General features: G+C 41.9%; 1 protein-coding gene across 1 annotated transcript in view; it reads right to left on the bottom strand.

The window, feature by feature from the left end:
- The window catches only part of HEPHL1 (hephaestin like 1), a 33,488-nt gene extending 12,749 nt beyond the window's left edge, over positions 1 to 20,739 (bottom strand). Inside the window, exons 1-11 of the mRNA XM_040055221.1 lie at positions 20,570 to 20,739; positions 12,085 to 12,329; positions 11,092 to 11,304; positions 9,137 to 9,316; positions 7,936 to 8,190; positions 6,739 to 6,907; positions 5,929 to 6,065; positions 5,642 to 5,773; positions 2,544 to 2,755; positions 1,931 to 2,081; positions 548 to 760 (exon numbers count right to left, since the gene is read on the bottom strand). Of these exons, the coding sequence (XP_039911155.1) occupies positions 548 to 760; positions 1,931 to 2,081; positions 2,544 to 2,755; positions 5,642 to 5,773; positions 5,929 to 6,065; positions 6,739 to 6,907; positions 7,936 to 8,190; positions 9,137 to 9,316; positions 11,092 to 11,304; positions 12,085 to 12,329; positions 20,570 to 20,739 (2,077 nt within the window). The remainder of the gene's footprint in view (positions 1 to 547; positions 761 to 1,930; positions 2,082 to 2,543; positions 2,756 to 5,641; positions 5,774 to 5,928; positions 6,066 to 6,738; positions 6,908 to 7,935; positions 8,191 to 9,136; positions 9,317 to 11,091; positions 11,305 to 12,084; positions 12,330 to 20,569) is intronic.
- Between the last annotated feature and the right edge of the window lie 999 nt (positions 20,740 to 21,738).

Below are 21,738 nucleotides of genomic sequence, written 5' to 3'. Positions count from 1 at the left end.
TTAAACAGAGTTGCACCAGTGTACAGCAATGTTGTACTCTATATTATGAAGATTATTTGATGTCTCCAGTAAACAACTCATACTCTCCTAGTTTGAAGTATGAATCACTGGATTACCCATGAGATTTAAAAGTACCTTTAATGTATAAGCTTCTGAAGAAACTCCTAGAGACTGACTATTATTGAAAAGCTTTTGTTGAAGTTCTAAAATACCTTAAATGATGCTGACATGGCAGGGAATTGCTTTTCTAAATAAGTCTGTTTGGAAAATTATAAAATTCTGTGAGCATCCGATTAGTTATCTCTCTGCCTGCTGCTCTGCCCATCCCCAGGTCGTTAAATCCTCTGGTCTTTGTTGCACATGCATATTTGATTTATGCAGCTTCCCAGAGAAGTAATCCAGCCTGAATTCTCAGCTGTGCCGGGTCCCCAGAGTCTCTCTCCATGCTTTCAGCCTCCTTGTCCAGAGCAGATCATCTCACTGTCTGTTATTTTGGCTGACTGGTATCTACGAGTGCCACACAACCAAAATCAGTTCATGAACGTACCCACACGGTCTGGCTGCATTAGTGCTGTCCCTGATAAATGAGGAAACAAGGCCAGCCCATCCCTCGTCGTCCCTCTCAAGTCGATGGTGTTTCCTTGAAAATGAACCCCGTGCATGTCGTAGTGACTGCCCAGCCCAATGAGGTGCCAGGAGACCTTGTCGTTCTTGCACATGGTCAGGCCTGGCAGATTGCCATACAAATAACCGTTGACAGCTGGAGGAGATGGAAAAATCCTGGTTAGCAGCAGTCCACAGAAATACATCACAGAGCCTCCTACTGCCTACCTGGCCAGAGACTCACAACTCAGCAAGTCACTAAAGGGGCATTTTGTGAACCAAAGGCAGCATTGGATGACACCAAATTAACATTTAAGTGCTATTCCTATAAACACAGAACTTCTACCTCTTTGGTTTTGACCTGTAAAATCTTGTAACATCCCTTTGCAATGATGTAGCACTCCTCCTCCGAGCTTTTCAGTGTAGCTCCCAGACACCAGCCAAGTGTACAAATTTGGTACTTCCTTTCAGCCTGGAGAATGTATAACCAGGCCATTAAGGCTATGGAGGGGGCCATAAAGAGTCTGAGTTACAAATTCAGTTCTGGTGGTGTCTTTTTATGTGATTTTGACCTTTGATTTCCACCTTTACTTCCTAAATGTATATCTTTCTTTTCCAAGGGTGTTATAAGACTAAACTCCCTAATCCTCAAGTGTTGACTGTGATCAATGTGTGAAAGATGCTATAAAAGAACAAAACTTCATTATGAGATCTATCTCATAGCAGAAGAATAGGTCCAGAAAGCCCCAGAGTTCCCTAACAATATATATCTAAAGCAAGGATAGATTATGTGATTTGCTCAAGTCTGTCATCCCAGGGATACCTTGGAGGAGATGCATGCTGAAGTCAGATACTTGCATCCAGAAACGATGTTGTAGAATATTTTTGGCCATTCCCCTAGTCTTTGCATCTCCACTTCCAGAGGTGTTCACTGCCCAAATGGGAGATGGCAGAGCAGGGCAGGTAGACTTTACTGCATGAGTCAAGTGCCAAGGCCAGCAGTGAAATTTAAAACACTAATGAACATTGGCTTCTTCTTCAACTGATGCCTGTCTCTGGCATTGTGCCTTTTTATAGAACTAAGTATTACATCTAAGACCAATGTTCTACTCCCTTTTTCCAGATGTAGTTGGTAGACGGGTGCATTCATTGCCATTGTGACTGGGGTTTCAACGTGGACTCCAAGGGCATCAGGAGATGGCCATAAGCTGACTGACAGCTTTCCAGATCACTCTCCAGTGCAGTGCGGAGAGCTATGAATGATGACAAAACCTGCCTAATATGATTGAAGGAAAGGTATCATTAAGAGATATTAGGTATTTTATACCATGCATTTTGTTGGATTCCATGAAATCGGCATCATTTTCATCTACTTTCGAAGGGTCTCCAGTAAATGCTTCAATATTCTTGTTCAGATACCAGCTGTCATTCTCATCAAAGATTGAAAAGAGGAGGTAGAATTCTCTGTCTATTCCTTTCTGTGGACAAGAAGGAAGACAAGACAGAAAAAAAAAAAAAAAAAAAAAAAAAAAAAAAAAAAAAAAAGACAAGGAAAAAAAAAATAAAAGGCTATTCAATAAAAATGAATAGGTTTTTATAAGAAAGCATTCTTTTCCCTGAAGCCACCTTCTTACTAAGTCTGCATAGAGACGGAAATTGGTACCTTTTCATCAGTCAGAAGGAAAAATAAGGAGTCCATTATGCGGTGTGAAAAGGGTTATTATTTGCATGGAAAAGACAGAAAAGCTAGGGAAAAGCCAGGATATTAAGGAATGATGATATTGTCTTCTTAACTATCCCCTTAGATCAGCTTTAACCCTGAGGAGTCACATTTAATTTAATCTCTGCAAACTGAGCTGGGAACTGGGCAAATTGCCTGTGTGGGAGCCCCCAGTGCAGCACCCTGCTCTTAGGGACAAGCAAATATTCACGCTGGGCACCTGTGTCCCGTCGTGATTCAGGGTGTTCTTCCGACAGACCAGCAAAGGTCCCACGAGGCCAGAGTTGGTGTCCTTGACAGCATCGGTGGCTGAATAGTACAGGTAGGTCAGGCACGGGGGGTCATTCTCTGCTGGACCTCCATTTTCAGGCACCCTCCATTTGTACGTGAAGGTTTCACCTGGCTTGACACGCGCTCCTGGCTTCAGGTAGCCTGCAGAGAGAAAGCGGAGATGCACCGAGATTACAGGAAGGCTTTGTCTTCCTGACTACGAGAGTTAGATGGCAGTCAGGCACAGCTACTGATTTCAGCGGAGAAGCTCCACCTTGCCACCACCCCATACTTTGGGCTCGAGCACCATCCCATAGTTTGGGCAGTTATGCCATAGGAACATCTCACATGAGCCCCATTCCATGGGGACAACCAAGCCCACTCCCTGCAGAACAAGTTTAGCTGCTCCACTCAGACACCTTCCAACTCCACTTTGGATTATCTGGATTCAGTCAGACAAGACATGCAGAGCTCATCCTAGTGCTTAAACGGCTTCCTCTAATGTTTGTAGCTTACCTGCCCTATCAAGGAATTTATCTGGGGCACAAACTCAGGCTCTGCTTTTCATTAAGCGCCAACAAATCAGTTGCATTAGTCAGGGGAGCTGGAGCTGTGGCTCTTTAGAAGTTCAAAACAAATCTGATCCTGGTAATTGTTTCTTTTTGATTTTGTAAAAATGCACAAGAGCCTTTGTCAGCATCTCCAGAGAGTGGATGATATTGTTCTTTGTGGGAGGCTACTTTTAAAGGATTTGGGCCATTATCTGCTGCCACGCAAAGGGTGGATTTAGATTTTCTTTGACACTTAAGCATCCATTGTCTATATTTTCTCAGCACAGTCAGTCTCTAGTACTCCAAGAAAATCTTAGAAACTTAGACACAAGTGAAAATAGCAGTATAACATCTGAGCACAGCTGCAAACTGCAACAGAAAGCAGAGTATAGCTTCCACAGTGTTACCCTGGTTTTTCTGAGTTTTTTATTAGCCTTTGGATTTTCATAAATGGAGTCAGATCTTTTAGTTACTGTAGAATATTAGAGCAGTTTTTCTACCTTTCCCACAGAAGTAATATAAACAAACCCTTTGTTTTTCATTCTTTGTCCTTTGTTTGCATATTTCTAACCTGAAAACAATTGTAACTGACAATTCGTCTAGCCACTGAGGCTGAGGGGTGGAAACCCCAAAAAGCCAATCTTCTGCTAGACCCACAAATGTATAAAAGTAAAAGAATAAACAAAGGGGTCTCTTCTCTCCGCTCTTTCACCTGGGAGCTGGATCAGAGGAACCTCTGCGAAAATCTCTTGTCTGCGTGTGATTGCTTTGTGTGTCTCAGTGACACCACAGTATCCAATACTACTGGATTCATCCTGCAACAGTCCTCAATGAGACAAACACTGACTTGGAGTCAAATGCCCTCTGAGGCTGACAAGTGTCAAACGCAACATGCAAGGGTATTTCCTGAGAGCACTGAGCAAAACAGGTATCTGCAGACAACTCTAGACGTAAGTATTTTTATTTACATGAGTAAGCTGCACTTAGACAATGCACAACCTCTGAAAAATTATTTACCCTCAGCATAAACATACAACCTCTGCATGTATACCTGCAGGATTCCTGCATGTATACACTTGGAGATAGAGGCAACAGAAATTCACGGCACAGGAGTTCAAAGGGGAGAAGGAGGGGCAGAAAGATTATTGATGAATCTGGAGTCATTCTTCCCACCAAAGACCCAGAGATGTGCCAGCTCACATGGCTGCTGAATTGTAGGTTTTGGGTTGATTTTGCTACACACTGAAGTGTGCAGTGCTGAAGAGCACTATGACCAGGGGCTGTTAAATGAAAGCACGACAGCTCTGCAAGCAGGAAGCTGCCCTTCCATTGGAGAGCTGTCTCTGACATGGGTGGCATTAGGGTCTGTGCAGATAACTTCAAGGCTGAACTGAAGCCAGCTGTTTTTTTATATTTTGCCTCCTGGCAAATTTGTTGAGTTGAAAGGTCAGCAACAAGAGACAATAATTTAATAAAGCGTTTTTGCGTTGATTTTATTGTATGATGAGTTTTACACGTTGACCTAGTTCTCTCTCAGCACAATTTTTAAAAGAGGGATTATGTCCCATGAGTTACTTTTGATGCAACTTTACATAGTTATTTTTTGATATTGTAGTGGAAACAAAGAAATTTAGGCAACAAGAAAAATACATTTCTTTTCAGTGCTGAAAATGCAGCAAAAACTTTTTCAAAGACCACAGCGTTTTCTCTGTGGATACTATGAATGGGATTCATTTCACCTTGATTGGGTCATCTCAAGCTTAATCCCTAACTCAAACTCTAGACTTCTGTGGTTGGTGGAGACAGAATCACATCTCCAGAGGGTCTTCTTGTCACTGACTGTAAAAGGTGCCTACCAATTAAACATGATATTTAACGTTCAATAGTTAAATTTAGACAATAAGACTGTTCTTGCACAAAATGAGAGGAAGATTTTTGTAAATGCTCCATTCCAGCATTTATGTATTTATGATAATTAATAAGGATTATCACTGCTTCATGTTCTAGGGCAATCAGATAAAAGCTGCCTTTGAAACTGACTATCATGACAGCAAGGGCAATGCCCAGCCTGGATTAGAGAACTGGGAGAGATGCAGCTGAGACCATGAGGATAACTATAGCCAAAGACTCAGCAGGGTCATCATGCCAGATCCTAAGAATCATAATTCTGGAGTATGTCCAGAGGAGATCCACTTCTTGCAATGGAACGATATTAGATTAGAACTAATATAAATTGGATTGTGCTTGTGACTTTTGTTCAACATAGACCTCAGCTAGTTTTAGATATCTTGTCTGGTACATATCCAAGGAGAAGAACCATCACATTTGCAGACTGTGGAGTCCCAGTGATTGTGTCATGAAGGGTAGAGACAAATGAATCAAATCATCCTTTTTGTCCCTTAGCATCCACAAAAGGGCAAACCTGCAGAGCTCAGCAGCAGATTTTTGGACTCAAGTATTGTGGATGTGATGATATAGTAGTGCAGCCAAAACTTACCATCTAAGTAGGGAGCACCTTCTGACAGCTTGCTGAAGCTTACACCATGGGCCATAATGCTATAGCTTCTTCTGGCTTTGTTGGCAAAAGTAACCAGCACCGTATCTCCCACTTCAGCTTTTATAACAGGGCCTTAAAAAACAGAGTGAGGGAAGGTATTAGGACTGCTCTCCAGCATATTTACACCAAATTAAGAGAGAGCTGTGTGCAATAAATTCCCCTCTCAGTCCAGATGGTTCTACATTCAAACCTGATGTAATGACAGGAGGGGAAAATATTCACTGTACCAAGTATTCCCAGGTGCTTCATGTCCTCTGACCAAGTCTTCTTACTGAACGTTGCGTCAGTATATCCCACATAGCGAACTTTCCAGTATTGCCCTCCTATTCTGTCAGTCCCTTGTGTGAAATATGTTGCAGATTCACTGTAGAATTAGCAAATTGGACTGGTTAAATAATTGAAGGTTCAAGCAGAACCCTTCATTTCAGATAAAGTTATTACTCCAGACACAGGAGAAATGACCCCCCCAAGTGACTAATCTGCGTACACTTTTCTAGCACACAAAGAAAGATATTACTGGTTTGAATTTGCCAACAAATGAGCATTCATTGTACATTATACTTTTATGTTTAACCCTGATTTACTTAGGGAGGTATCTATATCAACTTACCTTAGGGAAAGAACTGTGCACAATGTGTGTCTAATCCTTGCTGGCTTTTCTGAGAGACACTATAATGCAATTTGTCTCCATCAGTAATATCAAGGGGGAAAATTCTGCTACTGTGCCACCTCTGAACAGCACTGATTATAAGTGTGAAAGCTACCTGAAGAGTCTTGAAGAAGGGTCATTAACTGTTGAACTTGGCGTGCCTCACTTTCCCCAGATTTAATGGAGTAAGATAAGTGCTTCCAGAAGACACCTTGAAGTGTTGCAGTTATGTATCTAGCTTCCTGACAAGGCTGTTTAAATCCATTCCTCCCTGCCCCTTTCAATTAAAGTTAATGACAGTGCAGGACCTAGCCCATGTGAATCACTGGGGCAGTGTCACACAGACTCCTGAAATTAAAGCACAACGGGAGTTGACAAGAAACCTTACCTGCCAGTGGCGTTCAAACCCTGCCCAGTGAATTTATCATAACCGTCAGGTCCATAATTCCAGAGCACTTCTTCGGCAGCAATGTAATATCTTCTCTTATGACTGATTGGTGAAGAGTGAGACAGGTTTTTTTGGCAGATCTGAACATCATATAGCGCCTCCATGCCACCTGGGAGGAGAAAGAGTCTGGAGACAGTCCCTGACCAGCTGCAGAGTCAGCAATCTCATGGATGCAAATGCACATTCAAAACTCTCTGGGAGCTACATGGATTGGAAACCATTACTAGAGTGAGTTCCTATTTCAAAATACGTTCTCTGTGTATAATGGGCCAGGTACCAACACTCTTCCTTTGCAAGGTGGTACACTTTATGCAACAGGTGAAACCCACAGACATCAGTGACACTCGTTACTGGACTTACTCAATTCCTAAATCTGCATAAGGATGGTAGAATGATTTTGGAGGTCAGAGTGCCTCCAGAAATCTGAAAAATAGCCTAATCTCCCCCTGACTTCCGTTGAAATACAGACGGGTTACTTCTAATGAAGGTATTTGTTGCTTGCCAGAATTAAGTCTGTCTTGCCTGATGCAAATCCCACTGGAATCAATATGTAAAAATTCTCCCAACTCACCTCTGCTATGAAAATTATACATTGCCTGCTGCCCTGACACCTAGTTTATGATACATTCTTTTGGGGTCTTGCACCGCAGAAATATCAGAACATCACCATCATATTCATTCACACAATGTTTTCTGAAAACACGGCCAAGTTTTGCCTGATTTCCATAAAGCAAAAAGCTATTAAGTGTTCAGCTGGCATGATTATTTTTTTTTATGTGTAAGTACTTATCTACAACAAAAAAACCCTGTGTTGAAAAACTGGTGTTGAAAGCTCCTCTCATTGCTCATCAAAGTCTTGTGTTTACCTAGGAAGCATGGTGACAGTGCTGGGTCTAGCAAGTCTTCCTCACACGACTTACACGGCCAAGTCATTCGTATTAGCTGACGAGTTGGCCCAACATGCATAATTTCTGGTGAATAAACTCATAATCATTATCTTTATCTGGTGAAACAGCTGCAAATTGTTCCTAAATCCCCCCCCAAAAAAGTGTCAAATCTGGCTTTCCCTGGAAACATCTCCCAGTTTTCTCATCCAAGCATAACAGAGGCTGATGAGGGAGATGTAGAGCAGCGTACCTCGTAAGTGCTCGTTGACCTGGCACGTTATCAGCCACCTCCCGGGGCTGCCAGGAGTCATCTCGGCCGTGATGAATGTTGCCGGGAAGAGACCGACGACGTCTGCTCTCTGGTCTCTGCTAGTGAACGTGTGGCCATAGAAATAAGCAGCGTGGATATCGATCTCGCTTCCCATGCCAAACAAGTGCCAGGACATGGAAGTGTCAGCGCACATCTCCAAGCCGGGGAGATTGCCATATATATAACCGTTAATAGCTAAAAACAAAAGTATGAGTCTTTATGAGAGGTGAAAGAGAAGTGCCTCTGATCCCACTTCTAAGGATGATCATTTCCTGGCCCAGAAAAGAAACTACCCGAATGTTCACACTGAATAAGGCCCTCAAAGGCTCCTTGATGAAGAGTAGCATTTTGATCAAATGCCCCAAATTCTCTGTGTCTGTGAAAAACATCCTGGGTAATATCAAGTTGTTGCAAAGGCCAAGTCATCACCAAAAAATGAAGTTAACTTGTTCTGCAGCTATTTAGCATGGCTTAAATCTATTTCCTCTTGTCATAAGTCATAAATATACCATTATATGCCAGGCTCAAGCAATTTAGATTTGAAAATTATATCAGCCAAATCAGTGAAGTCAGCTCTGTCTACCTCAGCTTCCACATCTGATAATGTATCAGGACGCTATGAGAATGAGACTCATACTTTGCAAAATATTTTATTTCCTAGGCTCCCTGGAATGAACAAAATATACAGAAATATCTAAAATTAACCTCTTACACCTAATGTCCAAATAACACAAAGTACCGTTGGCCAATATATCTTTGAAGGGCAGGAGTGTTTATACCAGCCAGCCCACCATCCACAAGCATTTTGAGAATTCTTTCAGTACACACATCTCATCAAATTGCTCTACAGCTTTATTTGCTGTTTTCACAGCTGGACAAAAAAAAAAAAAAAAGCTTCAATTGTTGCCTAAGATAAAATGCTAAACAAATGTCAGAGCTGGGCATGAAAGCTGAATCTCCTTTCTGCAAGTGTCATGCTGTTTTAGGGAGAGGTTTTTATCAACACAGTACTTCAACATTCTGACCCTTTCCTTGCTGACACAGATAAAGGAGAGACAGCACAGGGGACAGAAAGTCCTACTGAGTTGAAAAGAGCCTGGTCACTGCTGTAGGTCACCCTTTACTCAAAAGTCCTTCTCACCGTGCATTCGGTTGCTGGTCTGGAAACCTTCATCCTCTTTGTCAACTGTGTCTGGTTCTAAGCAGAAGGTGTTTATATTCTCATCAAGGTACCAGCTGAAGTTTTCATCTACAATGCTAAACATCAGGGCAAAAGCATTAGCAGCACCAGTCCCTTCTATTGTGGTGTCATCTGCAGTTCCTAAATTGCAAACGAAAAGGAAAGTGATAAAAAAAGCCTGGGATGGGATTGAATATAAAAATGACAATAACCTTGGAGCACTTGAGGGAATACGGTTCTTTGCCCAAAGTCTGCACAGCAAGATGAATTTCACCGAATTTTGCTCTTCTAAGGCATTTTGACCCCCCTCCAACAGACTTTGAACAGATGAGTGCCTCCAGAAGGCAAAGCCAAGCTAAGTCAAGCTGATATTTCGGTATCTCTTTGGTCTGACGTGAGCACAAGCACTAGTATCTGTTGTCCAGATATCTGTTGTCCCATTTCCCCACTCTCTGACCCTTTGCACCCAACCCCATCCTTCAGTGAGCGTTAGCATCTGTCTTCCTAGACAGTGAGCCAGGTCATGAGCTGGATCTATCCAGAAACCAGTGACCCATGGTTTTTTTGACAAGGAATTAAGGAGTGTTGAGTGGTAGCCTGTATTTCTGTTGCACTGCTGAACCATACCCCCACAGTGGCCCCCTAAATTGTTGCTCGCTCTCCACAGACTGACAAGGACTCCGTGAGAGTTATCTAGGACTAGGTACTTAAATTTAAAAAGGCTGAAGACAGGATGCACAGAATTTATTCCAGCTAAGTTCAATATCTTTATCCCAGTATCTATTTGGGGAGCAGCCTGAGACTATAGGACTGGTGATACTGAGTTGTCTTATTATCACCCACTGGAGAGTGTAGACTTCATTCCAATCAGTCTGATCCCACAAAAAATTTCACCTCCTCTGCCTTCTATGGGAGGAAACTTGCTCTTAGTCCTGTGTCCGCCTCCACTGCCTGGAGGGCTAGAGCAGTAACATCATTTAGATATCCACCTTCATGAATTCAAGGCCAAACACGCAGATAATCTAGCCTTTCAGGCTAGGATTGTTGGGAATATGCTGTCTCTTAGCTTCATGTGTTGTCTCGTAGTTATCAGCTCAGTGTCACATATTCAGTTCTGTGGATTTCAAAGGCTCTTGAGGAGAATGTAAGTCTGAGGCATTTTAATTGTGTGAGTTAAGCTGGAAACCAGGCCTGCCTTTTCCTCACTTAAGTCTTTCTCTTCTTCCTGTGTAGAACCTACTTCACTTAGAAGTTCTGTATATGAAATCAGGGCTGATTTTGTACTCGGGAGTTTCTGAAAAGAGGTGGCAGAGTTACATGTGCCCAGGGGGAGAGGGGGCAATGACTCAGCTGATAAAGAGGAGAGGGCTGGCTCATGATGGCTCCAGCACAACATCAGCAGGCTATGGAATACACAGGACAGGCTGTTCAGTGCACATCCCCATATGGTTGTGAGATATAACTTGGAAACAAAAATAAATACATACTCTCTATGTGGAAAAAACTACAAAGACTGGGCTTTCAAACATGTAAACGCTAATGCCAAATTCACCCACCCAGCTCTAATTTGATCTCCTGAGCAATAAGTCCTTTGTTCATCCTGAAACTTCCCCAGTTTGGGAACACTTATTTTCGGTCTCGGCCACAATGGGATGGTCACAGAGCATGCTGCAGGCCCTCCACCAGCCGAGGCAAATCTATCGTGAAGCCAAAGGGGAGCAGGAAGAGGGTTGTCCCAGAGCTACAATACCTACCCTGGGATGCTCCTGGAATGGCCCATCTATTCCTTGCCCCTTTTTATGGGCTATGTAGGGATAGACTCTAGACCATCATGTTTAAACCTGTAAGCAAAAATGACTGTTAAGATGCCAAGCTTGGCAGAGGGGCTCGCTCTATCAGTGCTTCTAGCTCAGTACCTTTTTTACACACCAGCAGAGGCCCAATTAAACCAGATGCAATATCTCTTGGTGTGTCAATGTGAGAATGGTAAATCCAAGTCAAGCAGTTTGAGTCTGCCAAAGTTGGGGAATAATCTTTCCTTACTGGCCATGTGTATGTGTAATTTCCACCGGGAACAACAAAGTCGTCCTCTTTGCTTTTACCGCCAGTTCCATCAGGGTAAAGTGCTCCTAATACATAAAAAGGAAAAAGGAAGACTTTAGCTATCCCTCAGTTGTTTTTGTTAAATGAGTGTGTAATTTATTCTACTTTAACTTGTATTTATAAAATAATAACAGCATTCATAAATACAGAATCACTGAGAAATTATGAAAAAAATCAGAATTTTTGTCAAATTCTCCACAAATATATTGGGAGTTAAAATCCATTTTTTTATTGGTAGATAAAGCTTTAAAAATGCATTAACAGGCCCTGTTTTTTCCTAGTATCTTCAATCTTATCAGTCATCTAGAATTTTGTCATCTAACAGTGTGTATTTTTTCACAGAAAACTGACTAGAATACTGACTGTAGGCACATCCACACAATCTTCTAAAAAAAACACACATGCATAGGTCCGGGATTCTGAAAATTAGATCATGTCTGTTATAGGGCAAAAGAGAGGAGACCATTCAGTTGCAAGAACTCCATCTATTCAAATAGACGAGAGGTGGAAGGAAGGAGGGAAGATGTTTTGGTAACTTATGATTCAGAAAAATAATTCAGGCAGAAAGACCCATCTAACCTGTTTCAGTACTGGGTTTATCCCAGGTGTCGAAAGTTTGTGGCAAAAAGTTTTGAGATGAGGCTGTTCCTGGTTTTAGTCATCAGCTGCAATTACTGATGAGTTTATGAGAGGGTGATCTAAAGTCCTCTGATGTCAATGTCAATAACAATAAATACTTGGACAGACTTGTAGCCACAATATTAGTTACCCCAGGGAAAAAGAGGAAAAGGCAAGCCAGATTTTACCTTCAGAGTCCTTGTCATAGAAGACTCCATGTGGGTGCACAGAGTATGGGCGGGAAGCAAAGTTTTTCAGATGAATAATAAAGACATCCTCTTCTTCTGCCTTCAGGACCGGACCAAGGAACCCCAGCCATGGTGCTTTGGGGATCTCCTGGGAGTAAGTGTCATCTGTGAATTGCCTAAAAAGAGCCTTTTTGTACACACGTCCTATCCGGTTGGCTCCTCTTGTTGCATATACCTTTGCAAACCTAGTGTTGGGAAGGGAAAATTTGAGAGACAGTAAATCTGCCTTAAGAAATGATAAAATGACTGGTGCTTGCAGTGCAGATAAATAGTTCCCTGGGACACATCTTGTGGCTGGTGGAATTAAAGCTCAGGACCACTCAAGCATCAAGATGCTCAGTTTTAACAACTTCTCCCTTTTTTGAAGGTTTGAAACCTCACCTCTGAAAGCATGATTGTTCAGAAGGAAAATAAAACCAAATTAAGATTTTTTTTCAAAAGCCAATAAGAGAGATTCTAATCAACCAGCTCAACTCCCTGGAAGAGTAGCATTAAATGTGTTTTGCATGAAATGTATAACTTCCACATTCCAGAGTCTATGTTTATAGCAACTTCAAGTGATGGAGAACCCACCATATAGTCAGTGGTTAACATTTAACAGCTTTTAAATACCTGCTTCCTTCGAAGCCTAAATTGCATTTGCAGTCTAATATCATCCAGCTCCACACTGCAACCACTGGTTCCAGCCGAGTTCTGTCTCAGATCAAAGGAGCCACCTACCATCAGAAACTTCTTTTCTATGCAGACACTTGCATAAGTTTTAATTAATTGACTAAATTGCCTCCTACCCTTCGTCTGGACAAACCAAGAACACAGACATTCTTTATGCCACAAATCTTACGCAAAGCTCCCTTTTGAAAGCAAATATTTCTCTATCTCTGTTGAAATCTGAACACAAGAACTCACACAACAGGCAAGTAATATTCCAGCTAGGGCCAGAGATGCTCCCAGTCAATATTTCTTACATAACTGGGAATCAGTTTTGCCCTTTTAACTGTAACATCATACTGATGACCCATGTTCATCCTATCTCTGATGATATAAAATCCATTTTTTAATTCCCTCCATGTTACAGCTGGTAAATATGATATACAATCTCCATCCCTAATTATAACACTCGATGAAGGCAGAAATTAAACCCTTTGCTACACAGCAAGCAGGGGATAGTATTACTAATTTCACCATAATAGACCATGAGTTTTTTCATCCCCTGAAGATTGTTTGAACTTGCATGCTTCCTAAAAAACTCATTAAAAAGTTGAACTAAATTTTCCTGAAGTATTACTGGCAGAAATAAAGAAATTTCATATTTATTGTGAAGTTTTTGACTGGTCAGTTAGCTTGCTTAACCAATTTTGTTTAAATTATTTTGTGAAGTGCAAGCAACGGAAGTGGTGGATGTCACATAAGTTGAAAGTCATGATTTGCTTTAGGTTCTTCACCACAACATCCACTTCTCCTCTACCCCAACCCTTCTGTGATTTTGTGATTTCTATGCCACCATAACACACAACATCCCCCACTTGTGGTCATTACACTTCCACAATCCCTGTCTAAAACAGACAGAAGTGATCCAGATATAAAAGCCTCCAAAAAGTACACTTTTCCATTTGAAATGTGTGCTTTGTAAGAAGCCACAAGCTTTGGCATTAATTAAAACATTACAAATTATATTGGAGCAGAAATAGTGGGGCAGGATGGGGAGAAGGGACAGAAGCTTCTCATTCTGCTTCTTCACAGAATAATGTATGCCCGATAAATACACCCCAAAGGCAGGATTGAGGAAGGAGTTGTCAAGAAATCTGGATTTTCAGTGAATTAACAGGTCTGTAGTCTGTGCACATAGCAAGACCTGGCAAGTAACACCACACTCACCAAGGAGAAGATACCTTCTATTGCCTGGGGGAAGAGCTGCTACCAGAGTGTTTGCCACAGAGTAGGAGGTGGTGTCAGTAGGAGTGCAGTGTAAATGCATGTGCTTCCTTACCTCATGGCAATGTATTCACATGGCAATGCCCTAATTTGAATTTTAAAATAAGAAATTTTCTCTAGAAAAATATCAAATTGATTTTTTCAGAAAGTTCCTATTTTCAGGAGATATTTTTCATCAGGTTTTTATTTTCCAATTTCACCAGCCACCAAATATTTTGGTGCAGTGGCACCATGCTTTCGCCATGATGACAGTGTCTTTATGTCCCGACAACATTGCACGCTCCCATAACACCCCTGGGATACATTGTTCTGAAAAAGGACAATTGTACCCCAGAAAAATGCACTTCTTCGTCAGGCTTTGTTAAACACTTCACATGAGCCTAGCTCCTTTAAATGCATAGACTGTGATCCCAAAATCCAGTTAGTTATCAAAGTTCAAGAAATTACCGTGAGAAAACCCTCTAGGCTTAGGCACTGAGGAAGTCTCAGTGCTCAAAACTATGCTATAATATCTGGATCTGTGCTTGCTTCCTACTTGAAGCCATCTAGAAGTCAGGAAAAGAAGTCTTTTAGTCTTTTAGTGGCAGCTTTCTGGAAGGAGGACTATTCAAATGGGTGTAATGGGTATCAGCTGCAGCCAGTCACAGTGTAGGTCATGCTCTGTGTGTACAGAGATGTATTTTCAGCATGTCCTTTCAGTTGCCCTCAGTGCCTGAAAACAGCACTCTGGTTCTTATGAGTCCCATTCTAGGTGCCCAGGCTGCCCCATTTCATCCAGGAGGATTTGGGGGGGCCCACCTCAGTCTTCCCAAGTAGCTGGCAGCTCCGTGCCGCACTCTTTACAGGTGTTGCTGTGCTTCACATTACAGTGCTCAAAGTCCTTTTGCACAAGGACTATCCACACTGGACCTCATGCCAAAATGTTTCCTATCTGTCATTCCTCTCTTGTCACAAGAAGACAAAGCTTCTCCCTGCCTCTTCATACTCTCCTGCTCACTTCAAATTGCTTCATCCTTCTGGTGGCTTTGTGATGCTGCTGTCTGAACCTCTTCCATCTTTCTAATCTTCTGCAGATGTAAGAGCTGCTCCTCTAAATTTTAACTATTTCCCTCCAACTCAGTTGTCAGCCTGCACTTCATGTGCATGAAGTCAGGATGCTCAGACAGCCTTTCTTCCTACAGTGAAGGGGAATACTCCATCCTCTGGGGCAGTACCTATGCAAACTTCCTAAATTCCTTCCTCCATCTCCTCCAGTCTTGAGGTCACATATAGAGGTAAGCAGGTTTGCAAATTGGCACAAAGTTCTTGTTCTGACTAAGAACACCATGCAAATCCTGCCTTTGTTTGTGTCTGATTTCATTTTTTGCTTGACCCTTCTCAGCACTTCCAAAGCTCCAAGAAAAGTTGGAAATGCCCCTGAGTGGAACAGGAAATTATTAACAGGAAATTAACTCTTGTTCTTTAAAATAAGTATAAGCACAATTGTAGACATCCGGTTCCCTGCAATGACAAGCAATACAACTTCCACAGAGAGTAAAACAAGATCATGTAGATTCTACTTCAAATCAAGACTAGACGTGCAGAAAATCTGCCATTTCCAGGAAAATCCATGTGTGAAGTGCAATTTCTACACCCATTTCTTTTATCACACAGAAGTTTTGCCATAACTTTTACTGTGCTTATGTTAGCTTTGACCTCAAGGCTACAACCTAACAGAGGTTATATTTTCCAAGAGGTGCTTACATGAGCACTGTGTTACGGTGAGCAGTAAGAAATGGGAGGACACCCATGCATGGCCAAGCAAACAGCTCTTCAGTAGCCCGGAGACAGATCCTCGCAGATACAGTTTCAAAGCCTCCTGAGTTTGTTTGCTGCTGTAATCACCACTGAGTGCCAAAAAATAGCACTCAGAATAACTGCTAGGAGTGGAGTCCCAAATTTTCTCCTGTGGTTAACATTCCCAATAGCTACTGTACACTCCTGGGTGCAAATGTACACAAATGCAAAATTTCTTTTTATAGTCATTGTCCCATTAAAGTCCCATAGATTTTACACTCATAACCATTTAAACAACCATCTTTATGGGTTTATTCCCTAAATTCTGTAGATGGTAAAACCTTCCTTATTCTCCACCCTCTTTACATACTCTGTGTTTGGGTTTATAACCATTTTATTTCCTCAAAGTTCCTGATTTTTTCTGTGGCTGAAGCAAGCCAGGACAGTGCCAGGACAGGGCTCCAGACTGCCACAATGGTTTTTTACTTTAAGGTAACCCTCCAAGAAACCATGACTCCCATGCCCAGGCCAGCACAATGTCTGTACTTGAGGGATGGCCATGGAAGGGGGACCAGTGGTGCCAACTCACCTTGGTAGATGGAGCCCTGACCACAAAGTGCCAAACAACAAAGCTGAGTGTCCTCAAAAGACAGAGACACAAAGCCCTCAAAGGATGTTTTTGGGCTTTTTCTGACCCACATGAGCCACAGAGGTCAATAAAATCCATAAAATCTTAGATGAGGCTCTGAGATGTCACTGGTGTGGTATGACAGCTTCCCTCCTGCAATAAACTTGCCCCTGAAGTCAGTAACAAAGCTCCTCTCAGGCTTCATTAGAGCCAGGATTTCACCTCAAATACCTTTTTGATGCTGACCCTTCCCACAATGATCATCTCTGCTGTTGCAATTGGGTTATTTGGCCTCATAATGACTCAGTCATTAGTGTAGCATCTATGATGATCGTTTCACCGTCATTTCTCTGGGTGGGATCTCCTCATAGGCAAATTGCACAAACTGTGTTTTGATACTGTGGTAACAAAAAACACCCGTTAGTGTTGGTGGGTGCAAGACTTGGCCCAGATAAATGTAGGATTGGTGGCCTAAAGAGAAGGGATGAGCTGCTACATCAGGCAAAACTTACTAACGTCCACCACCAGCAGAGCAAGATTTAAGCATCCATCATATAAACCAGTATCAAGTTAATTTCAAGGGATTATCAGCTGAACTTTAATCCTGAGGACTGAGCTACAGTGGGGAAAGAATGACTGGTGGATGTCAAACCACAATACCTAGGTATATTTTACTCTTAAAAGGTCATTTTCCATGTGACAATTAAAGAAAGCAGAAAACATCCAAGCTCACCCTCCTGCAGCAGCAATAGCCATGCCCTAACTCATGAAATCTCACTGGGATCTGCAGCACATCCAGCAGCACTGACAGCACCTTGCACCCTGTGTGTCTAGTCCAGCATGGTTTAATGACGTCGGCTCTTCAACCAATTATGTCAGGTGGGAAGGAACACTGACCACCTTCACAGCTCACCTGTGCTCAGTGGCCATAATCTGGACCTGCGATTTCCAAAGCCCTGTGTGCTCCAGAAAATGTAAGTTTAATTTCTGAAGGGAGAATAGAGAGCGAAATGCCTTGGTTATACTCACAACACTCCAGATTATGAGAATTAGTAGAACAGTCTGAGGTCTCAAGCTAAGACAAGACAAAGGGCAGAGGTGAACAGCCTCATTAGTCTTTAAAAGTCCTGATGTTCAGCAAGATAATTGATTTTGTGCAAGCAGCATGCTGGCTCCAGAGCACTGCAGTAAGACAAGGCATAATAAAAATTATCATCCAAGCAGAATAGTTCTGCTAAGACAGGGCTCATTTGGGCTAGTCAGCTCTGACGAGAGGCAGTCTTTTCAGCTCACACCCAGGCAGGTTCTGATGCAGCACTAGGATTCCTGGCTCCAGAGGCAGCTCAATCAGCACCAGCACAGCAGGAATTGAGCAGCATAGTTGTGTCTGGTGCCAGAATCAGCTCACGTGGTTTCTAGCCCCACGCGTCAGCTACCAAAGCCTCCTTTATCCTCTTTTCTACTAATAACTAAAGGTTGAGGAAGATATTATTGACTTTGGCAAGCACAATTGAAAATCATCTCTTAAATCACTATCTAATCACTATTTGATCACTATCTGATCCAGGTAATGTAACACTTTCCATTGCACACTTGCTAATTCAAGATTTTCATTACGTACTGAAGAATAAGTGGTTTTGATTATATCTCTGTGGGCTAGCTGGAATCAAAGGGAACATTCCTTTTTGTGTATGCACCAATTCTTTTAAAGATAATCAGCTTGTCTGCAACCTCTTTATCTTCACTTTGGTCTCAATAAAACTGGGATAGTGCCGCATCAGATGGGTGCTGTGAGGATGCTTCACAAGGTGAGAAGTGCTTGGCTCAGCCAACTGGTTCAAAAGATATTCATATCCCTATCTGGAAACTGATCTTTAAACTTTGCTTATGGAACTACTTTTTTTATAATATCCATAGGAACCAATTAATTAGCTGAAAAGTAGCCCATTAGTATACTGCTTAACATCTACATTAAAGATTATCCTAAAAAGCTGTATAGTTAAAATAGTTATTTCTGGTTCACTATTTAACACACATGCTTATGCAGACACACTATTATTCAAGAACACACCACTTCATCCTGGCTCAACTCAATACAATTTAAAAATGGAATAAAATAACAAAAATTACTTAATTATTCTGCATGTAGGGAGCTCATGGCAAATATCCTCCCAGCTTTGAATGTGTAGTGTAGATTAAAATCATTTGTGGGTAAACCTTCTGTAATTAGCATTCTGTAATTATTACATTGCCATGATGATTGAAGACATAAGGTATCTTCCGTCCCCGTGTTGCCATTTAGTAGAAAAATTGCATTTATGTCACAGATTTAGAAGTAAATGTGCCACTTGATGTTAAGGGAGCACAAAGCACAGACAGCCTCAAAAGTACAATTTACAGAACAGATTCCAATCTCTCTAGGGTATCTCTCTATTGAAGACCTCTCCACTGAAGTGGATTTATAAGTAGCTGCTCTTCAGTTAAAGCTGAACTACTCTGTAGTGAGAGATCTTCTAGTTTAGTGAGTGGAGAAAGTTATCCTCTGCTATAAAGACTAGGAAAGTGAGAAATTCAGATATTTAATATAAATGGAGAACAATTTTGCCAGTAAAGCTTGTTTTCATGGGCTGGGAACAAACTATTACCCTTAATTCTACCTATAAATGTAATACCTATTGACTTGGATGCCATTGAGGACCTCTAGCTGTTAAAAACTTAAGCATAAATTTGTGTTGAAAAATAAAACTCTTTCTCATCTCCTTCTTGTGACAAAATAGTTTCTTTTATGAAATTCATCTGTGAGTGATTCTGAAATTACTGACCACTAGAGACATGTCCGGACTTGCTTGGGATTTCCTGAAAAGTCAGAATGTACATTTCTATTTCTAGTTTCTGGGATGCAGCATCTAGCTCCCAGTAAACCTCCAAACCTGGTACAGAGACCAGGACCTCCTCACCTACTCACAGCTCTCACTCCAATCCCAAGCCTAGACACTGAGGAAGAATCCCCAAAATACCTCAAAAATGTCAATGACATCTTAAAAATATTCCCACACATTTGAGTCCCATGATGTAAGAAACAATGGTTTTTAACTAAAAGAGTCAATTCAGATGTAAGAGAAAAGTTTTTAACAATGAAGGTGGTAAAACACCAGCACACATTGCCCAGAGAGGTGGTGGATGCCTCATCCTTGGAAGCGCTCAAATTCAGCTTGGAAGTGCCTCTGAGCAACCTGACCTAATTGAAGATGACCCCGAACATGGCAGGGGAGGTGAACGAGAGGACCCTTTAAAGGTCCCTTCCATCCCAAATTATTCTCTCGACAGGCACCAGGGATTGGAGCAATCTCCATCCAACATCCAGGCCAGCTCTCCTGCTGTGGGAGGAACACAGCCGGCCCCAGCCCTGTGGACATGAGAACAGACACCTGTTTTCACTGGCCGAGGTGCGATTCATCACAGTGCTCACCTACGCTCCCCAGTTTCAGAGATCACCAGGAATTGCATCTGGCCATTTACTGTTGCGTATCTAAGCACACATTTCCAAAATGGAAGTCCCCACAGTTGTACAGACTGCATGGATATAGGGACTTGTATCTCATTCGTAGATACCATACGCATCTGAATTTCAGAATATCTTACCAAGTTACCCAAATTTTATCAGGGAAAATACTTAAAATTACTTAATATGCCAGAAAACGGGGTTTTGTGTTTTACTGCGAAGAGTGTGCTTAGTTATAGCAAAGTTGCAGTTTGCTTTTTGATACCAACTCCCAGGGATACCTGCGTCTCTATGAAATACAGGTAGGGAATTTTGAGCCCATACCTGATGCTATTTTGACAAAAATCAGTTTATTAACATCCTCTTCAAATACATGCTATCAGCTTGCTTAATCAACTACAATGGAAGAGAAAGCAATCAAAGTCTACTCTTGCCTTGAAGCTATGTTCCCACCCATGACAACATCATCAGAATAAAAACAAGGAAAAGGCCATCTAAAGACATTTGCAGCAAAATTACAACATTTACCAATTTTGTCCTGGAGCTGTTGGTACACCTCCAGCTTATCAAAGCCCCCAGTCACTTACTTGTCCTCTAAGAGGCTTTGCCCTGTGATGAGGTTTTTCCCAGATGGTGCATAGTCCCAGTTCTCTTCCACAATCCCAAGGTAGTAAGTTCTGGTCTTTGCTTCCACCAGCGCCCACAGCCAGAGGAACCCCAGGGCGCGGAGGCAGCCACCGCGCTGCGCGGAAGGCATTTGTGGTGGCGACTGCGAGGCTGGCACGGGCAGGCAGCAGCAGGGTGCACCACAGGGAGCTCACCCCTCCCTCCCTCCCAGCTCTCTACAAGTTATAAATAAGGAAGGGACAGAGCAAAGCTCCTCCTTTCCAGCAGGTTAGGACTGGGATAGGTAGAGAGCCAGGCTACGCAGAGCAGGGAGAAGGTTGCTGTCATGGCAGGACCTTTGCCAATCCTTTGGTTAGTGAGTAATTTACTCACTTACCTGTCCAGGCTAGAGCAAGTTGGTGGTTTTTAGAAGTTTGAATGCTTTTTAGTCCTCCTTTTTCCAGACTAAGTGATGTGGCATATTGGGGCAGAGGATGGCTCAGTCTTTTTGGCATCCCTGTAAAAAGTGTTCTTTAAAATTTTTGTTTTAACTTCTTTATCATGTCTGATATTTCTAAAAATAGTATCCTGTTGCCTTCCTTTCTTTTTCTTTTTTAAGACACAACACTAAGGTATGACCCAGCATTATCATAGAGAGCAAAAGAATTGGCCAGTAGCTCTCAGCATTTTCTGATCTATTTATTAAGGCTGCAATTGATTTGAATATACTCAGTTTTAGAGTGCCCAAAATTAGGTACCTTTTTACAAGCATCCCTATAAATTAGAGCCCTTATAAAAGTCTTTCCATTTCGACACCTAAGAATTGAGGCACACAAAGATCACCCTTTTATTAACCTTGGTAATTAACATGCCCACGTAGCTCTCTAGAAAATCACTCCCTCACTTTACAGCTCAACCTCTTCTAAGAGGACATCTGTGTTACCAGCTTGGCAAAGCCCAATGTAAATGTATACTTGATAGGATAGAAAAGATTGTTTTAAACCACTTAGGATATGTCCCAAAAAATATCATCTAGGTGACAAGACATTTTGCAAAATCATACTGCTCTGTTCCTAATTTTTAAGTGGCAATAGGTATAAAAAATTTGCAGTTCTGGAATACAGTTCTTGAGACTCATTGCAAGCTTTAA

This window comes from Hirundo rustica, chromosome 2 (assembly GCF_015227805.2).
Source record: "Hirundo rustica isolate bHirRus1 chromosome 2, bHirRus1.pri.v3, whole genome shotgun sequence".
NCBI lineage: Eukaryota > Metazoa > Chordata > Aves > Passeriformes > Hirundinidae > Hirundo > Hirundo rustica.
Note: the sequence above shows the minus strand (reverse complement) of the source record. Positions and strands in the feature narration are given on the sequence as shown.